This window comes from Erythrolamprus reginae, chromosome 1, assembly GCF_031021105.1.
Source record: "Erythrolamprus reginae isolate rEryReg1 chromosome 1, rEryReg1.hap1, whole genome shotgun sequence".
NCBI lineage: Eukaryota > Metazoa > Chordata > Lepidosauria > Squamata > Dipsadidae > Erythrolamprus > Erythrolamprus reginae.
In genome coordinates, this window is record NC_091950.1 from 120,641,240 (window position 1) to 120,668,810 (window position 27,571).

The following is a 27,571-nucleotide window of genomic DNA, read 5'->3' on the forward strand; positions in this document are numbered from 1 at the left end:
TTTTCCAAGGGACTATTTAACAGTTGGTAGAATGAATCTATCCAATATAGCAAAATACTTTTTTCCCCCTAGGTCTGGCAGTGTGGTGGTAGTGTTGAAGTCCTACCTTGCTCTAGGATTGCCCATATTGAACGAGCCCACAAGCCATACACAGAGGACCTAACATCCCATGTCCGAAGAAATGCATTAAGAGTGGCTGAAGTTTGGATGGATGAATTCAAAAGCCATGTTTACATGGCATGGAATATTCCTCAGGAGGTAGGCTACAAATGAACATGACCATATAACCTTGGACTACAAAACAATATCTTTTTTCAGTTTTATAAGTTTCTTCAAGAATTTGTCTTGTGAGACCAAGTGATAACTGATAATCACCAATACATTGGTTCCTTGACTTTTGCGGGTCCGACTTTCGCAGAAAGGCTATACCACGGGTTTTCAAAAAAATTAATGGAAAAAAATACTCTGCAGTGCTTTTGAACACCACGGATTTTCCCGCAGCCGCCCGATGTACAGTACTGTGCGTTTTAACTTTCCTCCTCCCCCCTTACCCCAGCCATCCTGCTTCTTTAAATAAAAGCTCCGCTTCTGCCCCAGCCTCCCGATCCCTCCCCTTTAATTCTCGGAGTGTTGGTATGTTCCTCTTGAAGCCCAGCCTTGTGGACAGACAAGATCACCCTAACTCACCTGAGGGGGAGGAGCTGAGGGCATTGTTGGGTCAGGGGGTGCATGCTAATCACAGGGATGCCTTCCGGTAGCCTCCACCCACAGCTCAGGGTCATCTCAAGCACCAAAGGGTGTGGCTGCCTCTTTTTCCGCCACCGTTGCTTACTACCACTCACCGTCACCGCCTCTTCTTCCCCCACCCACCTAAGCTAACTCCCTTAGTGGTAGCATCTGACCTCCCAGCTGACTGGCCTGGAATCCTGGCTTAGAGTCCTGGCCTGTATCCCTCTTGTCTTGAGCGTCCCCTTCCCCTGCCCTTCCCCTGAGCACCGGTGCTGCCGCCGCCATGGGAAACACCGGCAGCGAGCGCAGCAAAGCCCCCAGCTTGCCGCCCGTTGCCCCTGTGGGTTCTGGGGGTAAGTAAAACCAGGAATGGAGGAGGGAGGGTGAGGAAGGAAGGAAGGGAGCGTCCCTACTTTGCGGAAATTTGACTTTCGTGGGCAGTCTTGGAACATATCCCCCGCGAAAGTCAAGGGACCACTGTACTTGTATTGCTAAATTGGGAAGTCTGCCAAGATAAACTTATAATCCCAAGACAACATGGCCCTTAGACAAGTCTAAGAGGATTAACATTTAGAAACAGATGTTTTACATTTGTAGCAGGACTGCAATTACATTTAATTATTTCAGCAACTTTGTAGTACAAGAACCAGATTAGAATAATTGTATCATAAAGACATAATTTATAAATAACCTCAATCTGGTTCATCAATCAATGTTCATCTCATGATTTGTGTCACCTGAAACTTTGCTCAGTTGTACTTCTAAGTGATTTTGATAGGAGTGATTTTCTGCAGAAACGATACGGGACCACCTTCTGCCACACGAATCCCAGAGACCGGTCAGGTCCCACAGAGTTGGCCTTCTCCAGGTCCCATCAACTAGACAATGTCAGTTGGTGGGCTCTAGGGGAAGAGCCTTCTCTGTGGGGAGCCCAGCCCTCTGGAATCAACTCCCCCCCAGAGATTTGTACTGCCCCTGTTATGTCCAGAAGTTTCCACTAAATTCTGTAACTAGGTAAAGTCTAAAACATGAGTTGTTAAGCAAGATTCACTATGTACAAGAAGGATTGTTTACCTGCCTCTCATTGGCTGCTGCGGTTTGGCGCCAATCTTAGAGAGCTGTCAGGCGTCGCTTGTTGCCGGGCGAAAATGTATAAATAGAAGTGCCTCCGGTCTTACGCGGCTTCTGTCAGGCATGCGCCAGAGTGAAAGTGTTTCCGCGGCTTGTTAGTCTCCTGTTGAGAATAAACCATTGAAGTTAGAAACCGTGTTTCTCGGTCATTTCACTGGCGACGAGGGTCTAGAGGCGATTTTTTTCTTTACGGAAAAATCATCATGGCAACCCCTTCGATAATACAGCCGCCTGAACTGTTTGACCCTGAGAGGTCAACGTGGACTGCCTATATGGCAAAATTTGAAATCTTTCTTGAAGCCGCCGGCATGAAAGATGCCGATGACAGCCGGAAAAGGGCTTTATTTCTGAACTATTGCGGCACGCAAATTTTTGATTTGGCCGGTACTTTGACCGACCCTGAACCTGCTAATTCAGTGCCATGGCAAACTTTGAGAGAAAAGTTGGTGACTCATTTTAAGCCGACTAAACCTGCGAGGGTTTTCAGACACCAGTTCTCCCGAATGGCTCAATCCGACGGGAAAACTATTAACCAGTTTGCCACACGCCTAAGAACCATATTAGCGAAGTGTCAATTTGAAAATCCTGAGGCAAGATTGACAGATGCCATTATCTTTGGTATGAAAAATGTGTCCATCAGAAACAAACTGCTTGCAGCCGAAGACTCTTCCCTTCAAGATGTCATTAAGGCTGCTCAGACAGCAGAAGTCGCGGAAGCCGCAGCGGCTGAACTGAAGTCTAATGACAAGCTGTCTACTGTATGTAAAATTGCTGCGGCTCCGCATTCCCACATCAATCTTCCACATGACTGCAACTCCTCTGATTTCGACGCGTATGAGGACTACTGCTGCCAGCTTCGGGGACCTCCTGTCAGACAACCCCGCCAGCCCTTCCCAGCTTGTGCCGGATGCCGGGGCCAACATCCACGGTCCAGATGTCCCTTCAAGGATGCCTTCTGCCACCACTGCAACAAACGAGGCCACATCGCCGTCGTCTGCCGAGCCACACTGCCCGATGACATCCCCTGCAATCAGGACCTGCTGCCTACTTTTCCTACTCAACGGTCCTACCGCCCATTCAGGCAACAAGGTCGAGGAAGCCGGAGGCCGTGGAACAACCGAGGTAACCGCACACACACAGAATGTGCCACCTATCCACCTACCCCTAATAAAATTGTTGTCCCTCTTTTGCTAAATCGCCACCCATGCCACATGGAGCTGGATATGGGCTCCAAATTTACCTTAATGCCGTGGCATAAACTGAGACTTTATATGCCTGGTTTATCACGGGACTCTTTGCAACCGCTGGACATCACAATCAAGGACTTCCAGGGACACCCAATCAGGGTTTTGGGCAGCACTATGGTGCTGGTAACTTTTAAAAATGTTCACCATCTGTTACCTATTCTGATTGTTGAAGGGGCTAATCATTCCCTATTGGGTCTAAATTGGATGGCTCCCTTAGGGTTAGCTGTTACAGGTCTTCACAAACTGACTTGTCTGAAGGTACCTGATTTTGTACACGAATTTCCTGAGGTTTTTCAAGACGGTTTAGGTACATATAAGGGGCCCCCAATTTCTTTTTCGTTAGATCCTGCTGTTCCTCCCCTTCGACTAAAACCTCGCAGGGTGCCGCTGCCACTGATGGACAAATTGGATGCCCAATTACAAAAACTCCAGGCTCAAGGGATCTTAGTTCCTGTTGAACATGCCCCATGGGAAACCCCTATTGTAACCCCCCTTAAGCCTGACGGATCCCTGCGGGTTTGTGCGGATTAGAAATCTACTCTCAATAGGGCGTTACAACACAACTCGTACCCGATACCTGTAGTGCAGCAGTTGCTGCATACCCTGGGGTCTGGGAAAATCTTTGCGAGGCTGGACCTCGCTCAGGCATACCAGCAGTTGCCCGTCGATGATGCCACAGCCCTAGCGCAAACTATTGTAACCCACAGAGGCGCCTTTAAATGTACGCGCCTGCAATTTGGCATTAGCGTAGCCCCGGGTATTTTCCAGCGGCTCATGGAACGCTTACTGTGGGGACTTAAGGGAGTGGTCCCATATTTTAATGACATCTTAATTTGTGGGGACACTCCAGACCAGTTGCACTCCAGAATCCGACAAGTTCTGACCCGATTGCAAGCTAAGGGCTTACGGCTTAAACCGGAAAAGTGTGTGGGGGGAACCCCCTCGGTAGATTTTTTAGGCTTCAGGATAGATGAAGCAGGGATACATCCCACTGAGGAGAAGATTAGAGCCGTTAAGGACACACCCGCCCCCACCTGTAAGACGGAACTGCAAGCCTTTCTAGGGCTATTGAATTTTTATTCTGTTTTTTTGAAACAGAAAGCCTCCGCAGCTGAGCCGCTTCATCGACTTCTCCACAAGGGAGCGCAATGGGAATGGGGTGAGACAGAGCGACAGGCTTTTAATGCTGTTAAAAACCTCTTAACATCGCAAAGTGTTGTGGTCCAGTACAGTTCCACCTTGCCCCTTAGGCTTACATGCGATGCATCACCGTATGGGGTGGGTGGGGTCCTAGCCCATGTATTACCTAGTGGCCAAGAACCACCTGTGGCCTACTTCTCCAGGACATTGTCCCTAGCGGAACGCAATTATGCGCAAATTGACAGAGAAGCATTAGCATTGGTGGCTTTGGTGAAAAAAATTCACAACTATTTATTGGGGAGACCATTCCAGTTGGTCACCGACCATAAACCATTACTTGGATTGCTAGCCACCGGCCGGCCCACCCCTCCTTTCATGTCCCCCCGCATGTCCAGATGGGCTATTTTTCTAGCAGGCTACGATTATGTTCTGGTGCATATGGGGGGCTCTCTAATAAATCATGCCGATGGGTTGAGTCGCTGTCCACTGGGACAGAAGGTGGAGGACCCAGCCCCTGCAGGGGATGTTCTCCTCATTGACATAGGCACACCATCCCTTGTGACTGCTAAAGAAGTGGCCATTGAAACCAAACAAGACCAGGTGTTAGGGAAAGTCCTGCAGTACATTCTGAAGGGATGGCCACCAAATGGAGAAGACCCCTCAGTGGGTGAATATAAAACTAAGAGGTTGGAACTCTCAGTGATGCACGACTGTATATTATGGGGTGACAGGGTGGTTATCCCCTCTGCTCTGAGGCCACAGGTCATGCAAATGTTGCATCAAGGGCACCCAGGGGTGGTTAGAATGAAAGCCTTGGCCAGAGAATACTTATGGTGGCCAGGCTTGGACAAGGGAATAGAGGACTGGGTTGCCACATGTAGCCCATGTCAGGAGACAAGACCAAATCCCCCCAAAACCACCCCTGCACAGTGGGACACTCCCCAGGGGCCTTGGTCTAGGGTACATATTGACCTGGCTGGGCCGGTGGGCAACAATATGTTTTTGATTGTGGTGGACGCATACTCCAAATGGCTTGATATACTGTTATTAGGGTCCACCACTTCTACAGTTGTGATAAATGCACTAAGGAAACTGTTTTCAACTCATGGGTGTCCAGATGTCCTGGTCTCGGACAATGGGCCCCAGTTTACTTCCAGGCAACTAGAAATGTTCTTAGCCCACCTGGGGGTCAGACATGCCTTGGTATCGCCCCACGCAGCTTGGGCTAATGGGATGGCGGAGAGATATGTCCGTGTGGCCAAGGAGGCCATCAAGAGGTCATCACCAGGGGACATACAGGAGAGATTAGATACTTTCCTACTCACACAGCACATCACGCCAAGCCTAACAACAAATAAGAGCCCCGCCGAGCTACTCATGGGGAGAAGGTTGAGGTCTCCCTTAGATAGGCTGCACCCCTCTTATGTAAAATTGAAGCCTGAGAATGTAACAACCCTTGAGCGCTCAATGTGTGTGGGTCAAAATGTATATGTCAAAAATTTTGACAGGGGCAGACAGTGGGACAGTGGAATAGTGACCGATCAAACAGGTCCAAAAACTTATATGATCAAACTTTGTGATGGCCGCCTCTGGAAGAGGCACATAGATCACATACGGGGGAGACTGGAAACAGCCAGTATAAGAGAAAATATGGCTAACACTAGTAATGGGGTCTGTACTCCTTCACGCCCCACAGGGAGTTATGCCAGACCTAGCAGAAATCAGGAGCAAATAGACTGGGACTTACCTGGGTTCAGTGACCAATCCAGCGCTGCCTCAGCTCGGTCAGGTTCCAGCCATGGAAACTCTGCACCAACGACACCCGAGGAACCATCTTCTTCTGTGGACACCCAGGTCCTCAACGAGCCCCGCAGGTCTGAGCGAACACCCAAGAGACCTGCCCGTTTGGACGATTTTATTACGTGTTTATCTGAATAAACATCTGTAAAAAATCCAGCCAGAAGGGGGAGGGGTGTTATGTCCAGAAGTTTCCACTAAATTCTGTAACTAGGTAAAGTCTAAAACATGAGTTGTTAAGCAAGATTCACTATGTACAAGAAGGATTGTTTACCTGCCTCTCATTGGCTGCTGCGGTTTGGCGCCAATCTTAGAGAGCTGTCAGGCGTCGCTTGTTGCCGGGCGAAAATGTATAAATAGAAGTGCCTCCGGTCTTACGCGGCTTCTGTCAGGCACGCGCCAGAGTGAAAGTGTTTCCGCAGCTTGTTAGTCTCCTGTTGAGAATAAACCATTGAAGTTAGAAACCGTGTTTCTCAGTCATTTCAGCCCCCACCCTCCTTGCCTTCTGCAAGAGTATGAAGACTCATTTATACCGCCAGGTTGGGGGTATTAGATTCTTGCCTCCTGGCCAATGAATGGGCTGAGAGAAAGTTGGTTGAATGAGAATGGCTGCTTTATATGGTTTGTTTTTTAAAAATTTTATATTTAATTAATTGGATCTAAAATGTTATACATTGTTTTATTATATGTTGTAAGCCACCCAGAGTCCTCGGAGAGGGGCGGCATAAAAGACAAACAAACAAACATCATTAAAATTCAATTTCAGTCATTGCTTAATCCATAGCAGTATATCAAGATCACAGAGAGAGAAATTGAGAATATTGAAGTAAAAGAATGATTTCTGGACCTGAATTCTAATATAGGATTGGCTTGTTTGGGAAACCCATCCCCACACATTTAGCAATAGTAATCTCTAATCAGTTTATAGAGTCAGCATATTACTGCCAGCAATCTGGGTCCTCATTTTACTGACCTCAGAAGAATGGAAACCTGAGTCAACCAACCTTTACCTATATACTATCTTTCATTTTATTAGCTTGTATCATGTAGCAGAAAATAATGTTCTACTAAAATACAGGAAAGAAATCTATTTAAATGCAAGACATCTCTTAATTCAATTGTAACCTTTCTTCCCCCCCATCCACTTCTATGAAAACAAAAGATGCGCTTTTTCTGCTTTTCATCACTGTGTGATGAAATCTTGTAAAATATTTATTACAATATACCTTGAATTATTTTTATTCATCCTCCCCCCCAAAAATTAGTGCCTTAAAATCAACCCATTATGAGCTTTTCTTCAATCCAAAAATAAGCTCAGCCCAAAACAGACAAGTATTTGTCTTCCATTTATTGCCCTTCCCCTTCATTCATTCTTATTATATCAAAACTGGATCTATATGAATGTTTCTTGAGTGACAGCAATGTTTTACAGTTCACTTTAAAAATTGTGATCTTTTTCCTAAGAGTAACAAAAGCTGTACTTCATTTATTCTTGGATGTGTGAGTGTACTTCATTTATTTTGGGATGTGAGGACATTTTGTGTGTGTGTGTGTGTGTAACATATTTTTGCTGATAATGAAAATGAAATAGAATATAGTTTGTAGTCTGCCTGGATGGCCCATGGAGGGGCTGAGAGTGATATTTGGTATATTTGGTTATACCAGGGTGATTCGACAGAAACACAAACACACACATAAACACAAACACACACGTGTGTGTGTGTGTGCTCTCAAAAACACAGTTTCTACAGGCTTTAATGAGATAGTTAATTGATTTTAATTTACAGGGTTTTTATGGAACATGGCTCTTTTAAACTCCAGGAATCTATGTTAGCAGCAACAATTCTAGCTATAAAAATATAATAAAAAGTTAAACAATCTCTGCAAATGCTTCTAATGAAAAGGCCATCAAAATGTTTATATTCATAGCTGAAAAAAAATAAAAAGATGGACTGAAAAATACGAGTCTGTACACTGATAAAGCCACTCTTCAGCTTTGGCAAGATGATAACATCTGGAAAATGTTCCTGATTTTGTGGACAGAAATGTTTTCCAGAACAACTTGCTATTTGGTATCAATTGTTTTGGAATCTGGAAATTGTCTTGTCCCTGAGGAACTGGTTAGAATTCCTTCAAAACCTGTTGGAAGTTTTCTCTTGATCTCCAAAGTTGAAATGTTAATGAAATAAGTGTCCTGTCATGTATGGCAAAAATGACTTTGATAGTTTTGACTTTCCTTCTGGCCTTCATGTGCAGGATTCTGGAATTGACATTGGTGATATCTCAGAGAGGAAGGCCTTGAGGAAAAAGCTGCAGTGCAAGACCTTCCGGTGGTATCTTGTCAGTGTCTATCCGGAGATGAGGATGTATTCTGACACTGTCGCCTATGGGGTGGTAAGAGACATTTTATTTGCTTGAGCCATCCTAGGAAAAAAATAGAGGCAAGCGGTTTCCTGCAGGTGGACTGAGCATGGCCCACAGAGAAAAGCCTTAAGAACAAAATGTGTCTGTTTATAATAGCAATAGATTTATTATAATAATAATTATTATTTTTATTTATTTTTTATTATTATTATTATTATTATTATTATTATTATTATTATTATTATTTATTAGATTTGTATGCCGCTCCTCTCCGAGGACTCGGAGCAGCTCACAACAACAAATTATACAGTGAAGGGCTACCAAAATTTTTACTACCACACTGTGGGCGTGGCTTATGCGGGACACCCTGCATTTACTTTTAATATCTTTCAGTGCAAATTGGGTTCTCTGGAGTGGAGCACCCCATTTTTGCTACCCTTCTGCATCCCCGTCTCTCCCCCCCCCCGGTCCGGGCAGTAGCCCACCCCTGGACTTAAATACCACTCCACAGTGCTTTACAGCATTCCCTCAGCATATTACAATGTCAGCATATTGCTCCCAATCATCTGAGATTTCATTTTACTTACCTTGAAAGGATGGAAGGCTGAGTCAACCTTCCAGTCAAGATCAAACTCCAGGCTGTGGGCAATACTACATTACTACAATACTACTCCAGCCTGCCATACTACATTCTGGTGTTGCAATCACAACCAAGAGTGTTGAGATTAATCAGCACTAGATAATAATGTTCATAATCACATAAGCATTGCCCTCATGGATCAAATCCCTAACTCATCTACTCCAGCAGTTTTGTCTTGCAGTGGCCATCCATCTGCACAAGGAAGCTCACTACTCATTCTGTAGATAACTTTCAGAGTCAGTCATACTGCCATCAAACCACTGATCCCCATGCCCTTACATAAGTTGGTCTACTTCTCTTTTTTTGAAGCCAATTATGTCAGCAGTTAGCACCAAATATTATGGCAACAAATTCCAAAGCTTGTATAAAAAAATGTTTTGGCCTTAAAAAAAAAGCTTTTACGTGAAAAAAGGTTTTTGCTCTGTTATATACAAAATAGTAATATTATGAAACAAGTTGAATGTTAAATTGAATCCTTGAATCCAGGAAGATACATTGAACAAAATTTTGATTGTTTGATCTGGCAATAATAATTACTTGATAAAAGTTGTTTGTTTGTTTGTTTGTTTGTTTGTTTGTTTGTTTGTTTGTTTGTTTGTTTGTTTTGGAAAATGGACTTTAATAATATGAAGTTTGACCCAAACTGAACAAACCTTTACTACATTTACTGAGCAAGTTAATTGTTAGAACCCTATTGAATTCTGAATGTTTTAAAATTGAAATTCTTGGATCATTAATTGATATTCTTTTTTAATTATTATTCAATGTGGGCTCTAAGGTCTTGAAGACCTGGTTGTTTTCCCAGGGATAGATGGATGGATTTCCTTGTTGGATGTGATTTATCTGTGTTTTTGTACGGTTTCATGGTTTATCATACTGTAAATTGTCCAGAGAGAGTTCAGAGTCAGGGGGTGCCTAAATTTAATTAATTCATTAATTAAAATGTATATGACAGGCTATGCTGAAGTTTCACACTATGCATTCCTACTTAATTAAACAGATTAGCCTTTTCTCTTAATGATAGTTAAACATTTATTACAAAAATATAGTTGCAAATAGGTATAATTCTTGTCCTATTTTAACAAGTAATTTACATTCTTCTTTTTACCCCTCTTTTCTATATTTTCTAGCTACAGAATTCCCTAAAAAGTGATCTGTGCCTTGATCAGGGACCAGATACAGAAAATATTCCAATCATGTACATCTGCCATGGAATGACACCACAGGTTAGTAAGATAAATCTTGCATTTTATTCTCACCCATGTGGAAAGAACCATACTATAAGTAGCAAATTTTTACTACAATATTTACGAAGACTGTTAATAAATGGAAATAATATTTATTACCGATATTAAGTATAATGAATCTCTTAATTAGTGCCTTGTCAAAAAGTCAAAATGGAAAATTAAGAATGCAGAGAATTGTTGGCATAGACTTTTACTATTCTTCCTGGAAAAAAATAGGATGCCAAGTGTGGGTGCAACATTATTTCAGGGACAATTATTTTCTCTATATTTCTACTTCTTACCCATTAATGCCATTTCAATCACACATGTGAACACATACTCATTCTTCCAGTAAGTATGCTTGAGTTTATAATAAAATAGTAGAGAATTTCAGCTCTTTTGGCTTTTCAAGAAACAATCAGGCATCTTTGTGAAGAAGCATTGTATACCATCATAGCAATCATTTCAAATGTTGTTATGCAAGTTTTATTTTAGAGCTATCTATTGTGATTTTCTAGAAGAGTCTGTATTCAAGGTGAAACAGAATAAAGAGATCCAAAGTCTTTTAGAAACTAGAGAGCTGCACTTATACTAAATAATATTAAATATTGCCTCCCAGTTCAATTCCTTTTGAGATGAGATAGAAAAGCAGCTACCCAAAGGAGGACATTGCCTGTGTGTGATCTATTGAATTGATTAGAATCTCAAAAATCCTACACAAAATTTCTAGTGGCTTATATTCCCATATTAAATATATTTGTATCACTGCAAGCCATCTATTAGTTGTCTTCAGAAATTTTAACCGTAGCATGTCAATTAAATTGTAGCGGGACTTAGTGGAAGAGCCTTTTCTGTGGAAGCTCTAGCCCTCTGGAATCAGCTCCCCCCAGAGATTTGCACTGCCCCCACCCTCCTTACCTTCGTCAAGAGTCTGAAGACTCATCTATGCCGCCAGGCTTGGGGCTATTAGATTCCAGCACCCTGGCTGACGAATGTTATGTATATTTGTTGTTTGAATGGAAATGATTGACTTTTAATGTAATAAGGGTTTTTAGATTACTTAGTCTAAATTAATTGGATTTAGGATACTTGTATTGTTTTCTTTTATATGTTGTAAGCTGCCCTGAGTCCACAGAAATGAGTGGCATAGATAGATAGATGGATGGATGGATGGATGGATGGATGGACGGACGGACGGACGGACGGACGGACAGACAGACAGACAGACAGACAGACATCAATTTTTATGATTAGATGCCATCTAATACTTTGGAAAGGGGCGGCATACACATCTAATAAACTATAAACTAAACTATAAACCATAAATCAAATTATTGGAACTGTGTAATTGTGAATTGATAAATATTCATATTGCCCTTAAGATTTTTTTCAAAGATCTTTACTTGAGTGCCTTTGTTTTCATATAACCATGAAAAGACATTCAGCCTCCATTTCCACATCTAGTGGAATTGGTTTTCCTGCATAAGATCTATTTAATATTGATTGTACCAGTGAGGGTACACTCGAGTAAATTATGAATGATGAAGAGAAATTTTCAATCTGCTTAGATCAGTGGTTCTCAATCTTCATAATGCTGCAACTCTTTAATATCGTTCCTCATACTGTTGTGACCCCCAATCATAAAATAATAAAATTATTGGAAACTCAGGGGCGGATTCAAACTTACCTTGCTGTTAGTTCACTTTCTCCTGTGTGTGGCCTATTTAAAAAAGCCAAAAACAAGATGGCGACGTATTTGCAGTGCTGGAAATTCAGCTTCTGCACATGCTCAGAAGTTCCCATGGTACAGATTTTTTTTTTTTGCATAGGTCTACTTGCATGTGGGTGGAGCATCTGGAGACAGAAAGAGGAGCGGTGTCTTGATTCCTAAGACCATCTGAAATATGTGTTTTTCGATGGTCTTAGGCGACCCCTGTGAAAGGGGTCCCCCCCCAAAGGATCGCAACACAGAGGTTGAGAACTGCTGGCTTAGACACTGCACAGGCTAAAGCTTTTTCTCTTCTCCACAACCTTATTTTAATAACTATCATTTGCCATGAGGAAATTCTAACAAAATTCATTATTATTCAAGTAACTGAGTTCTTCTTCCATTAATCATAAGTTATTAAAAGTCTTTCTTCTTTACCTTCTGGAATTATTTTATAACATGTTTTGATGTATCCTTTATCTTTTGTAGTATTTTAAAAAAGTCATTGTTGCAAATTCAGACTGAAAAAATGTGATTATATTATGGCACATATAAAAAGTGTTATTAGCTTAGCATCTTTTTTGGGGATTTGATTGATCTGTTTTGCACTACAACAGTTCCTGCATAAATGTCCTGTTAGTGTTTTAACTTTTTCCGGAAACTCAAGATTAGCACTATACTTTCATTAATTAGACTTGATGTAGATTAATGTTGATTGTACAAAAAAAATGTTCTGAACTGGATGAGTTTCTCCAAAATTGATTTTGATATATTTTGGCATTTTCAAGGAATTCCTAATTTTGTGTCTTTATTAGGCTATAATTCTGTTTACCTAATTTCCTTGTGGAAATAATGTAGATACATAGGAAAAGTATTCATTTCCAACTGTTTTCCAGTTTATCAAGTTTGAATACAGATGAGTAGATAGATATCGACCATGTGCAATCCTCCAGATATTATTGATCTGCATCTCACATAACCTGTTATCATTTAGTTCCAGATTCTGAAAACTTGACTGTTGCCCACCCATCTTCTAGAGGTTATACATTTGGCAAAAATGTTTCTGAACATTTTCTGAACACATTCAAGTAAAGATCTTTGAAAGAAATCTTAAGGGCAATATGAATATTTATCAATTCACAATTACACAGTTCCAGTAATTTGATTTATGGTTTATAGTTTAGTTTATAGTTTATTAGATTTGTATGCCACCTCTCTCCGAAGTATTAGATGGCATCTAATCATAAAAATTGATGTCTGTCTGTCTGTCTGTCTGTCTGTCTGTCTGTCTATGCCACTCATTTCTGTGGACTCAGGGCAGCTTACAATGATAGGACATACCTATCATGACTTATGTCATGAAGATGTGATATTTTTTTTTAAATTGCAACTGGCTGTATCTATAAATTGTTTTTTTTAATATGGACTTTTGCACATAGGCAATGGTTAGAGATTGTGTCTACTATCTGATGTTGCTGTCTTCATCTTCCAGAACTAGAGGATGAACCAAGCAATTATTGTTGAAGCTGAGAGGCAATTTAATATCCACCAGACAGATATGTATCATGTTTGCAGCTTCCAACATTTGTTTCAATATTTCTCTATTGCTTTTTATTTTAAAAAATCAACATGGTTTACATAATTAATACATTTTAAAATGAAACAGAAAAAAGTTATAAACTAGTAGTATATTCTACAGTGAACCAATAAAGAAAGATTAAAAATAAATTAGGAAGAGCAGCTGATAAAAAACAATAAAAATAGATAAAGAAAACAGAAAGAAATAGATATTGAAACGAAATTTGGCCAAAGACAAGCTAAGATGGCCTGTGCATTAGGGCATCTTAACAAATGGCCATAGCATAGCAGATGTTTGTTCAGTCTAGAAATTGTGTTAGATGAAGCACATTTCAATATTTCAACAAGGTGAATATACTGAAACTGGGATGTGATCCGCAAATCTTCCACATAAAAGTGTGTGTGTGTGTGTGTGTGAGAGAGAGAGAGAGAGAGAGTAACATTTTTTGTTGATAATGAAAATAAAGTATGTTCCCTCCCATATTTGGGCATATCAGAAAAAAAGAACATATAGGTAGATAGATATAGAAATAAAATAGATATAGATATACAGTGGTACCTCAAGATACGAACCCCTCGTCTTACGAACAACTCGTGATATGAACCCGGGGTTCAGAAAAATTTTGCCTCTTCTTACGAACTTTTTTCGAGTTACGAACCGGCGTTCGGAGACTGCTGGGAAGCCGCGCGGCTGTTTTAAAAGGTGACAGCCGGGCGGCGGGGCTTCCCAGCAGCCTCCCAAATGCCGGTTCATAACTCGAAAAAAGTTCAGGTTTGGCGTTCGGCTTCGGGAGACAGCTGGGAAGCCGCGCGGCTGTTTTAAAAGGTCACAGCCGGGCTGGGGGGCTTCCCAGCACCCCCCCGAACCCCGAACTTTTGCCGAACTTCCAGGTTCGGGGTTCGGGGGGTTCTGGGAAGCCCCCTAGCCCGGCTGTCACCTTTTAAAACAGCCGCGCGGCTTCCCAGCTGTCTCCGAATGCCGTTTTTTTGCGGGGGGGGGGGTTTGGTTGCACGGATTAATTGACTTTACATTGTTTCCTATGGGAAACAATGTTTCGTCTTACGAACCTTTCGTCTTACGAACCTCCCCCTGGAACCAATTAGGTTCATAAGACGAGGTATGACTGTATAGATAAACTGTGATATCATAGCATATTCTAGGACATCTCTAGAGTACGCATGGAAACTATATTCCATGCTGAAAGATTCCAGATGCAAAGAAAAATACCAATTGCTCACAATATCAGAGAATCACTGGAATGTGAAATAGGAAGCTTACATATTCTGTTTTTGCAGTATTCCGTCCAGATGGATACTCCATTTGCATCTGCATTGCTTATTTTACAAAATACATTTTACAAAGAACACCCTGCTATATCTTTATCAGGTTTATTTAATATGTGGTTCTTTCTTGCTGTTGTTTTCAAGCAGTGTTCAGACAATTAAATTACACAAAACAGGATCATGTGAAACTATGGAGTTAATAGAAGGATTTTTATTTTTTTTTAGATAGAGAGAGACACACAGGTCCAAGGTCAAGAATTGGAAAGAACGTTTAAGAAAGGATTGAATAGTTTTTTGCATAATTGTTGTGTCTACACATTGTCAGCCAAATTTTAAAGCATCTGTTAGTTACTTGATCCATTAAATGTCAAGTGCTAGCTGGAATGTCATTATGAATTTGGATATAATTCTGCCATTAACTTGGGTTTTATAGAAACAAGTGTCTGAAAAGGAAAAAACCATTAAATGTTGCTTCTGTGAATCATGTTCTTTTCAAAAGTAATTAGCTCTTGTTTCATTAGAAAGTAGGATACTTTAATTCTATCATTATGTTTGCTCGTCTTTGCCTATCAAGGACATTTTTAAAGTATTTATAGAAATAACATTACAGGATCAAGTTAATGGAAGTTAATGGAATGAAAAGTTGCAATTTTTTTTTCCTGTGGAAATGACCTGCAGTTAATGATCTGAACCTTTCTGCTATAAACTTTGGCACTGTTATCAATAGAACTGTCTTTATTTCAAATTAAGAATATGTAGCTCCCTTTATGAAATACAATTGCAAATTCAAATATTAAAAAGTATGCATTTTTAGTGTTCTATCCCCATTACTTTCCACTTCTGTACACTCATATTTCTCAAAGTGTTTACAATAGAACCACGATGTCTAACTAACCTTTGGCATGACCCTGAATCAAATTTCTTTTTCTGGATGATTCTGTTTTCCTTCCATTCCATATAATAATAATAATAATTATTATTATTATTATTATTATTATTATTATTATTATTTATTAGATTTGTATGCCGCCCCTCTCCGAAGACTCGGGGTGGCTCACAACAACGATAAAAACAATATTATACTGGCACAAATCTAATATTAAAAAAACCCCTAAAAACCCTATCATAATTAAAAACCAAACAGCACATACATACCAAACATAAATTATAATAAGCCTGGGGGAAAGGTGTCTCAAATCCCCCATGCCTGGCAGTATAGGTGGGTCTTAAGTAGTTTACGGAAGACAAGGAGGGTGGGAGCAGTTCTAATCACCGGGGGGAGTTGATTCCAGAGGGCCGGGGCCGCCACAGAGAAGGCTCTTCCCCTGGGGCCCACCAGACGACATTGTTTAGTCGACGGGACCCAGAGAAGGCCAACTCTGTGGGACCTTATCGGCCGCTGGGATTCGTGCGGTAGCAGGCGGTTCCGGAGGTACTCTGGTCCAATGCCATGTAGGGCTTTAAAGGTCATGACCAACACTTTGAATTGTGACCGGAAACTGATCGGCAGCCAATACAGGCCACGGAGTGTTGTAGATACGTGGGCGAATCTGGGAAGCCCCACGATGGCTCTTGCGGCCGCGTTAAATACCATTAATTTAAGGGTAGGTAAGCTTCAATAGAATTAAATACCATTAATTTAAGGGTAGGAAAGCTCCCCACCACCTATTCAAGCACAGCAGCTGTCTGTTTTTTCCCCATCAAAGGCAAGATAGACTTTGGAATGGAGCTCTCAGATATATATTTTTCCTCTTTAGGTGGAGAAGGGGCTGACCCCATTCCAACCAAAAGAAAATGCTTACACAGAGACTCTAGCTACATGTTCCTAAATGTGGTAGGGCCAGTACTAATTAGAACAGTCAATAATGCAATGATTGGACTTCAGTTATAAGACAAGCCAGCAAATATTAGGAAGTGATTTAGTGCATATGTTGCTAGTGCTATTTTTTATTTAATTATCCAACCTATACCCTTGCCTATAGAGAGAATCTTGCCAAACTAAGCAAACTACTTGCATCAGTAAAGAATCAGAACTTCTAGGGAAGAGCAGGCATGACCTCTTCCTCCCAACACACTATCTAAATTTCACTGTCTCTTATTCCTCTGGAATATACTCCCTTGCTCCTGGGAATCTAGATTACATTCTGCCACAAATCAAAGCATGAGGGTTATGCCAAATCCTGCAGGTTTGGAGTAACTTTAAAAAGAAAAGGCTGCTTATTTTTTAAAAATATTGAAATTGAGTAGAAACTAAAGTAAGGACCAAATTTCTAATATAAGGTAATTTTTTGTTTCATCATATATCTGAATACATTTTAAAAGATCCCTTGAAACAAAAATCACTGAGATAATGCCAAATTCAGCTTTTTGTAATTCCAGTACAACACAGTTGTTTTAATAGAATGCTACTAAACAAAGCACTCTTACTGACATTTTTTTTTTAAAAAAAAACCCAGCTCATCTGCATCAAATCTGCATTGTTTTCTGAAAACATAAAATGAGCAGGTAATCAAATTAGCAGTGATTCTGTGGTTGGCCATTTAAGTTTGTACTTTAATAATCTATTTGAACGCAGATAATCTATAATTTGAAAGTAGGGGAGGGTGGACTCTAAAAGCTCTTTAAACAGGATCTTTGCAGGGACCAGCAGGTTCTGGATATTTCCATAAGCAGGGGGAGATATTTTTCTCAGATAAATTGGTTCATTTCAAGAGATATTAGGCAGATATATTCTCTCTCGGGGCAGAGTTTATCCTTGGCAACAGATGGAAAGGTCACTGGACTTCTACAAAATACTGGAATAAATTGTACATGAATGTGTTAATAAGAATTTTATTTTTATATTTTGATCTTTCCGATTGCATGTCTCCTCTTTTACTCCTTGTAATTAAGCGCACGCCTACAAAGGCTCAGACATTAGGCCAGGTACAGCTATAAATATCTATACTGCAATCTCAGAAAAAAACTAAAAAACAGCAGAAATTCTAAGGAGTCAATTCTGCTAGACAAGTTGGCTGAGACATAAAATAAACAATTCATCTGACATACATACATACACGATTTTCCTGTTGAAAACACAGGACATAGAATCATGTTCTGTGCATTGTTAGGTCCAGATTATTTGGAAAACTATCTATCTGTAATTTTTTTTAACCCAATTAGTAAATTTTAGCAGAATGCAAGCAATTGGAGTCCAAATAATGCCATTTAACCTGATTTTGGAAATATGCCTCCTCTATCATAGTGCCTGCCCTATATTCCCCCAGAGATCCATAAGATTCCCAACCTTACAATGTTCTTACACTGAAAATTTCTCCCAGATTCTAGGAGAAATGCTTGTTGGTAAGCTCTTATAAGATACCTGCATGGTGTTTCTTTTTCTGGACAGGTATCATGTTCCTCTTTTTGATTGTTTTGGCTTGTTGTTTCATACAGTCTCCAGAGTTGGTTAGAATCAGGCATTATTTAAATCCATGTAAATTACCATAATATAGAAAACTTTATCCTTAGTCATTGAATCTAGGAGCTGCAAAGTATGTCTCCTGTCCGTCCCTAGTTATGAGTGACTTGGAGGACATCCTATTTCACTTACTATTTCCATTTCCATATTAGCTGAAGTTTACAAATTATCCCCTCCTTACAATATCTCTATTTTTCTTTCATCTTGCTTGGGAATCTCAGAAGTGAGAACTGAAGTTACCAGGTTTCATGCCAAAAATAAAAAGGCATGTTCTCTTTTCTGCCCTCATATCCTCCATCCAATTCCATTTTATCATTTGTATATGTTCTTGAAAATGAAGATTGTTGGGAAAATGATGCAGTTGAAAAACCAGACTCTAATGTTGGAAAAAAGGCAAGTTCTTTGCTCTATTTTTTGTTATGGATAGCTAGAAATCAAACAATATGTTCTCTCCCCCCCCCCATTTGTCCCTCTTCTTCTTTCCAATTGTCCATGTCCTCTTTTGCTTATTCAGATGTCCAGCAACCCTTTATTTGGTTGAAATTGGAGAGATTTGTCTTCCAACCCACTCTTCTACTACTTTTTTCCCCTTGATACCAGACAATATCTCCATCTACTGTAGATTGAAATTGCTCAATTCAGCACTCTCCTTTTCAACTTGGAGGACATGTATTTTTCATTCTTAGTGGTTTCAAAATTTTATGTATTTCCTTCTCCAAATCAGACTCCCTTTTCCTTGGAGTCAAACTGCTAGCAGACTCTAAAGCCAGAATCTACAGTGTGTGAAATGGTTTATACCCCTGAGGGTATAGCAAATGGAACTGTCAAAAGAGGTTAGCAGTGTCAATATCTTCTGTTACTTCCCTATGATTTTTTCATATCTAGGTGACCCTTTAAGTGAATTAAATATTGCAGCCTGCTCCTTCTGCACTAGGAATTTAAATATACTATTTGTAAACTACTCAGTCTCCTTTAGGTGAGAAGGGCAGTTTAGAAATGTTATGAATAAACAAACAAACAAACATATATTCCACCTTGAATTATTCCTCTCCATCCCCCAAATGGCAAGACATAAGTGCACAAATGGCAATTTTAGATGGGAGAAGCTTCCAGAAGCAAGAACAAGTGAGGGAACACTAAATATGTTTTCAATATAGCCCGAAGCTTCAGGCAAACAAGTATAGATCTGCTCTGTGTGAGTACAGGACACGGTCTAATAAACTTAGCATTCAATTTTTTTAATTAAAAAAAAGTTGTATGGAGGAAAGAAACTTTATAGAAAATCAGACATACTTCTCAACATTAATGAGAGGGGCCTTCGTGGTGCAATAGTAAAATGACCAGCTTTACAATTTCTTTGAGAAAGTATAGCCTGTAAGCCAGGGGAAAGCTGGGAAGCATTTGGCTACAAGTTTGGATGCTAACTATGATTGGCTTGAATTAATTAAGCACTTTTGACTCCAATAGAAAAAGATTGGGGCAATTGTTTTGGTGGTGGTTCCACTAATGGAAAGCCTGCCATAAGGGAGCATTTATCCTCTCACCATCTGACTACGGATGACAGATGGTGCTTTATATCTAAAAGCAGAAAAAGAGCTTTAAAAAAAAACATGCTCCAAGTATTGGCCTTTTATCAGAAAGGAGATGGTTGGTCAAGCCAGATTTCCACAAAACCTAGTTGAGCAATCTGAAATACAGAAAGGATGAGAAAGAAATGAGCCTTCTTACAACAATGGTTAGGGATCACTGGCATGGCATTTAGACTGTTGATTCATGGCAGATTTATACTAAATACCACAGCTCCTCCTACGGGTAGGGCATGAAAAAATTTAGTTGACATGTTGGTAAGTGGCATTGACAATGATAAATATAGGCTTTAGATCCATTAGATAAACTGCAAGCAAGATAGAAATTTTACACATATAGGGAAATTCAATTGGAGTTGGGTGGTTTAAATAAATAATCATACATAAGTTATAAGATCTGCCAGCAGTAGACCATAGGAAGCAAGCCCTCTCTATTTATCACCCCTTGATTTCAAACCTTAAGCCTATACCTCCCAACATTTTGACTCAAATTGTTGTGGGCATTATGCTGAAACTGTAAATTGCTTGGAGTTGGTTGTGAAGCACTATGAAGTGGTTTATATGTCTAAGTGCTATTACTATGGGATTCCAATGTCTGCCATTTCCTGTTTTCAATTGTTCAAGCGTCCTACAATTTCAGATGACAGCCAAAAAGGGGAAGGAAAAAAAAACACAGCTCAGTTTTGAAGGGAATATGTAGAAATGTCATTCTAAAGAGTTGAGAGCAAAGCCAATCACTTTTTCTGTTCCACTTTGATGAGAAAGATATAAAAATGACATTATTTCAGATCTTAGGAAATCTATTCCATGCTTGTTAATTCCAAAATCATTTTAAAAATACATTGACTTTTTTTTCTTTTTCATTTTGTATCTCCAGGAGCAATGAAAAAGAATATTAGTGTGAAACCTAGTTTATAATCATGCGTAATAGCAGAGAAGCAGAAGAATGCTCTAAGACAGATACATTGATTTACTGTTTCAGAAGTATTGTTTTTATGAGCTTTGCAAATTATACATTAGGGCAGCAGATTCCAATTTGTTTACTTTGGGACATTTGTGCTCCTTCATACATTTTAATAGATCGTGTGAATCATAACATCTAAAACACATATGGAAGTAGTTTGGTTGCCTAAAACAGGATATTACTTTCTATTGTGCTGGTGATCGCTAAAGGTTAGAGTAGTTTATGGCGGTGATTAGCAAAGCATTATGAGCTTTTCCTCAAATTAGTATGCAGCAGTGAGCATTTGGTCACTTCAATTCCCAGTCAGTCATTCACAAACTGGTACAGGATATAAGTTAAAGACATTTTAAAAATTCTGAGCTTCAATTATATATGATGTGTGTGTGTGTGTATTATTATTTATTATTCTGGTGATGGGATAAATTATTATTTATTATTTATATCTGATTATTCATTTATTTTATGGAAGTTTTAAATCCAGTAATGCCTCCCCCTCCCTTTCTAAAAACTTTTATTATCATATGTAGGGTTTTCAGACATGAGTCACATAAGATATTCATTTTATACATATTGTTCCTTATGCATAGCCTTTGAAAGCCAATAATACATTTTGAGAGAATTGTCATGTTTTAAGCATAAGTGGGCAAAATGAGTCAGTTCACAATGATATATCACAAAAAAGAACCCCATTAGTATTTAAATTCAGAGGATGTTACAAAAGCATTTCTGAAGCAAATTTCATTGTGCCTAATAACTCTAATAAGATACTAAAATGCTATAATATATAAAAGATACTGGGATTTATGATAGTTGAGTTGATGATTGTTTGGCTTTGTGATGTTTATAATTATGAGGGTGACCACAGTCTCTTTCCAATAAATCAGATTTTATTATTTATTTGTGTGTGTGTGTGTGTGTGTGTGTGTGTGTGTGTGTGTATTGGATTTGTATGCCGCCCCTCTCCAAGGACTCGGGGCAGCTCACAACATGTACTTTACCCTAGCAGACTACCAATAGTCCACAAATCTCAAGTTTGGAACCATCTGGCTAGCAGGTCCAACATCTTTGTTTCTGTTATTTTCTGTAAGTCTCAGAGTGATGTGACAAAATATCAGTAGGTAAACACCATCAGAGCCAACTTGCTGGTCTCTTCTTTCTTGCAATGGTTTGAAGTCAATGGTGGGTTGTAAATGATTTTGCTACTGCTTCACGCACATGCATTATGCTTCTGAGCATGCGCAGAAGTGTTCCAGTGGGTGGGTGGAGTCTCCCACTGCTGGCACTACCAAGAACCGGTCCAAACTGGAGCAACTCAACACTGTTTGAAGTGGCACTTTCTGGGTCCCAGATAGCTCCATGTTCATAGTGAATATCTTTGACATCTAGATTGATGATCTTGAGCTACTTTATCAGTTTGATTTCTGATAGATTGGCATTTTGTGATCAGCCATTTCATCTGTTGCAAACCCTTTTATGAATGAGCAAGCTGCTCCCCTCTGTGGAACACACACACACACACACACACACACACACTTTTTTTCCCTGAATCACAGTTTTCTCTCAAAATTCCAAATGTATTCACTGTCCTAAAAGGATAGGGACTTCAATTATAAATAACTGCAAAATTATAATTATAAATACAGTGATACGTCGTCTTACAAATCCTTCATCATACAAACTTTTTGAGATACAAACCCGGGGTTTAAGATTTTTTTGCCTCTTCTTCCAAACTATTTTCACCTTACAAACCCAAGCCACCGCCACTGGGATGCCCCGCCTCCGGACTTCTGTTGCCAGCGAAGCACCTGTTTTTGCGCTGCTGGGATTCCCCTGAGGCTCCCCTCTGTGGGAAACCCCACCTCCAGACTTTCGTGTTTTTGCGATGCTGCAGGGGAATCCCAGCAGCGCAAAAATGGGCACTTCACTGGCAATGGAAATCCGGAGGTGGAGTTTGCCAGTGAAGCACCCGTTTTTGTGCTGCTGGGATTCCCCTGCAGCATCACAAAAACACGGAAGTCTGGAGGTGGGGTTTCCCATGGAGGTGAGCCTCAGGGGAATCCCAGCAGCGCAAAAACGGGTGGCAAAAGGGGTGAGTTTTGGACTTGCACGCATTAATCACTTTTCCATTGATTCCTATGGAAAACATTGTTTCGTCTTACAAACTTTTCACCTTACAAAACTCGTCCTGGAACCAATTAAGTTCGTAAGACGAGGTATCACTGTAACTGCAAAAGCAGCACTGGTATAGATGAATATAAATTGCACATAGTGTGATGTGAAGCATGCAGCCAGGCTGTGACAATACAAATGTTCCTCTACGCTTATCAAGACATATAATGCAGCCTTTAACCAAATGCAACTCCAAATATTCTCTCATATTTATATAATGAAATGTTATACTAATATTTATATTCTGCAGGGAGAACTTATGCAACTATGTATGTTACAATCATAGGTCGAAATAAGAAAAAGAAAACTATTCTTGCCTTTTGAAATTTAAAACTAACACATTAAAACAATTATCTAAATAGCATACAAAAGGCAATTCTTCATTTTTATGCTTGCTCTAGCTTATAACATTTTAATAAGGCATTTATAAAAAATACTATAGAAACTAGGATAAAAATTCAGTTGGGAATATCATGCATCTGGCTTTAAAAAAAGCTTTAAAAAAGCTGTCAATACTTCACGACAAAAGATGACTATGTCATGTTGACAGCTGCAACTGAAGGCTAATGAAAACAAGTACAAGCAAAAATAGCAAGTGAAGGATTGTTACTTGAGTTGCAGTCCTGTGCTGCGGATTCAGAAGAACTTCTTTTCAAGTACCTGTGCATGCAATTACAGTATTGTAATGCCATTTAATAGATTTTAGGATAAATTTTCTCTAAAACTGTTCTAAAATAGGAATTTATTGTCTGCAAAAAAAAACAGGCAAGGGAAAATGGAGGAGGAGGAGGAGGACAGTTGAAGAGGAAGGAGAAAAAGGTTAAGAGGAGGAGGAAGAGGAGGAAGCTAATTTGGTGGCTCAAAATGAGATAGAGGTGTATCTCAAACATTTTTAAAAATATATTTTACATAAGTATCATTGAATGAAGCACACCCCTTCCAACTTTGGTACACTTTAATTTTTATCTGATTCAAGACATTTCACACATTACAGATAGTCCTGGAAGTATGATAGTGCTGAACAAGTGATAAATTACAAGTGATCCTTCATGTTTTGGCTAAATTAGCACCTTCACAGTGATATAACCATGTTCTGGATGCTTGGAAACCAATTTGCATTGATCCTGTATGTAGCAGTAAGAATATTGAAGGGTTTTCATAGTTCCTGCCATCTTACTTTCCCTTTAAAGCAGAACAAGCATAACATCAAGTACCCTTTTGTGGGACTGCTAAATACTTGGGAGGGGCAATACATAGAATCTGATAACTAAGACTTATTGGCCTAGCACCTTGACATATTGATATATTGTTGTGCTTAAGATGCTTGATTCAGACCAGGGATACCCAGATTCAATCACCATTTGACCCATGAAGTTCATGGCTGACTTAGGGCAAGTTACATATTGCACAGTGTGGTTGTAGTTGGGTAAGCCATCATGAACTTTCCTGAGGAAAGATAGCTTTATTGGTGAAATAAATACGATGAAAATAATGTTACATAGAAACATAGAGGATTGACGGCAGAAAAAGACCTCATAGTCCATCTAGTCTGCCCTTATACTATTTCCTGTATTTTATCTTAAGATGGATATATGTTTATCCCAGGCATGTTTAAATTAAGTTACTGTGGATTTACCAACCACGTCTGCTGGAAGTTTGTTCCAAGCATCTACTACTCTTTCAGTAAAATAATATTTTCTCATGTTGCTTCTGATCTTTTCCCCCAACTAACCTCAGATTGTGCCCCCTTGTTCTTGTGTTCACTTTCCTATTAAAAACACTTCCCTCCTGAACCTTATTTAACCCTTTAACATATTTAAATGTTTCGATCATGTCCCCCCTTTTCCTTCTGTCCTCCAGACTATACAGATTGAGTTCATGAAGTCTTTCCTGATAAGTTTTATGCTTAAGACCTTCCACCATTTTTGTAGCCCATCTTTGAAAAGAAATGTTACAGACAGAAATAAACATTTCTTCCATTTACTTAATAAATCAAATCAACACTTGATTTAATGGACATAAATTGTTTCAACTCTTGTCCTCAAAATGATGCTATAGAGTACTACACATCAAGACAGCTAGACACAAGAAGTTTTTTCCTGAATGCCATTACTCTACTAAACAAATAATTCCCTCGCCACTGTCAAACTATTCCTATTAGTCTTCTCATCGTTCCTATCACCCATCTCCTCCCACTTATGACTTTAACTTGTTGCTTGTATCCTTATGATTTATATTAATATTGATGGTTTCCTGATTGCTTATTTGTACTCTATGACAATCATTAAGTGTTGTACCTCATGATTCTTGACAAATATATCTTGTCTTTTATGTACACTGAATGTGCACCAATGACAAATTCCTTATATGTCCAATCACACTTGGCCAATAATTCTATTCTATTATATTTAATTATAGCCATACTCCAGCATACTATTAAGTTACTTTTGTTTTTTCTCCTTAAACATTTTTGTGGGACTCTGATGAACATGGCACTTCTGAGTCCACAGTGTTTTACACATACATTGAGCTAATTTCCCATCCACAAAGTTATTCTGAAATGTATACAATGTGCATTTTAATTGTACAGTATATGGAAATAAACATTTCTACAGGTTTTAGTTAAAAAATAAATCATTTGGTAAAACTACAGTATCTAGCCACAAGAATGCCGTATTAACGCAGACTTGATTTTTACCAATTCACATTTGCACAATACTGTTTAAGAAGTGTTGTTGTACATTTGTTCTAAGCCAAGAAAAGTGGGAGCTAATTTGAAAAAGAGTAATTAAATACTAAAAAAAAAGTTCTTTGGAAATAGTGGTTTTTGTTTTGCTGTTGCTGCTATGTATTACAGCAAACTTTGCTTTCAAAGATCAGCTAGAGTGAAAGAGTAGTAATATAGAGTCAAACCCCTTTTTTATTTTAACTGATTGATATAAGGCTTTGTTTGTTATTTGTTTGTTTGTTTGCATTTTGAACAGGGTGTCGTATTCAAAGATGAACAAAATTGCAACTCTATGATTGTGACAGCCACTCTAGGCAGATTTGTATCTTACACATTTTGTATTCAGCAGTATTCTGCACATTGCAAACTTTGTTTATAGGATGAAGAGGGATATGGGTGATATTTCATTCTGTGGCTGAAAAGTAGTGGAATCATGTAATTTAATTAGATCTTGTTTTATACTATGTTTTTTGTGTGTATACATTTTTGTAATTTTATCCATAGTTTCACTTGATCATCTTGTTTATTTTCCACATACATTTAAACTTTCACATACATAAATATACCATTTGTTATATAAACTGACATAAAATACAAAATCCATATGTGGTGTATAATCAATGTAGATAAATACACATTCAAAAGGACCACCTAAATTAGAACAATTTATGATGAAGGTTAACAGAGACAAAACATGTTTTGTTTTGTTCTTTTTAGTTTCCTTAACTCTATCCAGTTGTCTTTCATTCTAAACAAAAGTGCATCATGTTGATGCCGTTACTTTGTTTCCTTTCATCCTTGTGCTTAGTTGCTGCTGTTTTACATTTTATTTTCTTGCACTGCTTGGCTTTTGAAAAAGTAGAGGTAGGTGTGGACTTACAAATCAGAGCAGGTTAAGTTATTGATCCTCACACTTTTAAATGTACACGTAGTCCTTATTTACAGGTACACATACTGTACTGTACATACATATATACATACATCATATATCATATATCATATATCTCATATATCTATGACAGCAGTCCCCAAACTACGGCCCGCGGGCGGCATGCGGCCCGCTGAGGCCGTTTATCCGGCCCGGGGATGAGTGACAGGAGCACAGGTACATACTTTTCTTTTAATTAAATTCTCTCCTTAATGTTTCTTCTATTTCTAACTTATTCATCATTATGCCAACATTATACATTTTTCTATAAACCAAGAAAACCTTTTATAGCCAATCAGATGTTAGCAAAAGAAAATTAAAAACAAAACATAAACATATATGAATTTCAGATTTATTTCCCCCCCCCTCTAAATAGTATGTTCCCATTTTGTTTTTTACTTTAAAATAAGGTATGTGCAGTATACATAGGGATTTGTTCATAGTTTTTTTTTAATAGTCCGGCCCTACAACAGTTTGAGGGACAATGAACTGGCTCCCTGCGTAAAACGTTTGGGGACCCCTGATCTAAGATATAGGACCTATCACTTTGATATTTGTATGTACAATAAGAGCTTATGCACCAGATGACAAATTCCTTGTGTGTCCAATCGCACTTGGCCAATAAAGAATTATATTCTATTTAGTAACCACAATTAAAACTTGCAACTCAGTTGTTAAGCAAACTGGTTGCTAAATGAAACTACAACTGTGTATATGATCTTACTTCAACTTTCCTTTGCTTTATAAACCTGCAGAGATCACAGCAATAGTAATATCACGTAGACTTATATATTGCTCCACAATTTATTATTTATTTATTTATTTATTTTTATTTATTTATTTTGTCCAATACACAATGAGGGTTTTAGTGGAGTTATATATACAGTATGTG

At 39.0% G+C, this 27,571-nt stretch overlaps 1 protein-coding gene across 2 annotated transcripts in view; it reads left to right on the forward strand.

Annotated features, from left to right (window-relative positions):
- GALNT18 (polypeptide N-acetylgalactosaminyltransferase 18) overlaps positions 1-27,571 on the forward strand; it is a 424,313-nt gene that overhangs the window by 350,193 nt on the left and 46,549 nt on the right. For both annotated transcript variants that reach the window (XM_070735536.1, XM_070735544.1), the window contains exons 7-9: positions 73-258; positions 8,301-8,438; positions 10,179-10,274. In XM_070735536.1, coding sequence (XP_070591637.1) covers positions 73-258; positions 8,301-8,438; positions 10,179-10,274 — 420 coding nt within the window. The remainder of the gene's footprint in view (positions 1-72; positions 259-8,300; positions 8,439-10,178; positions 10,275-27,571) is intronic.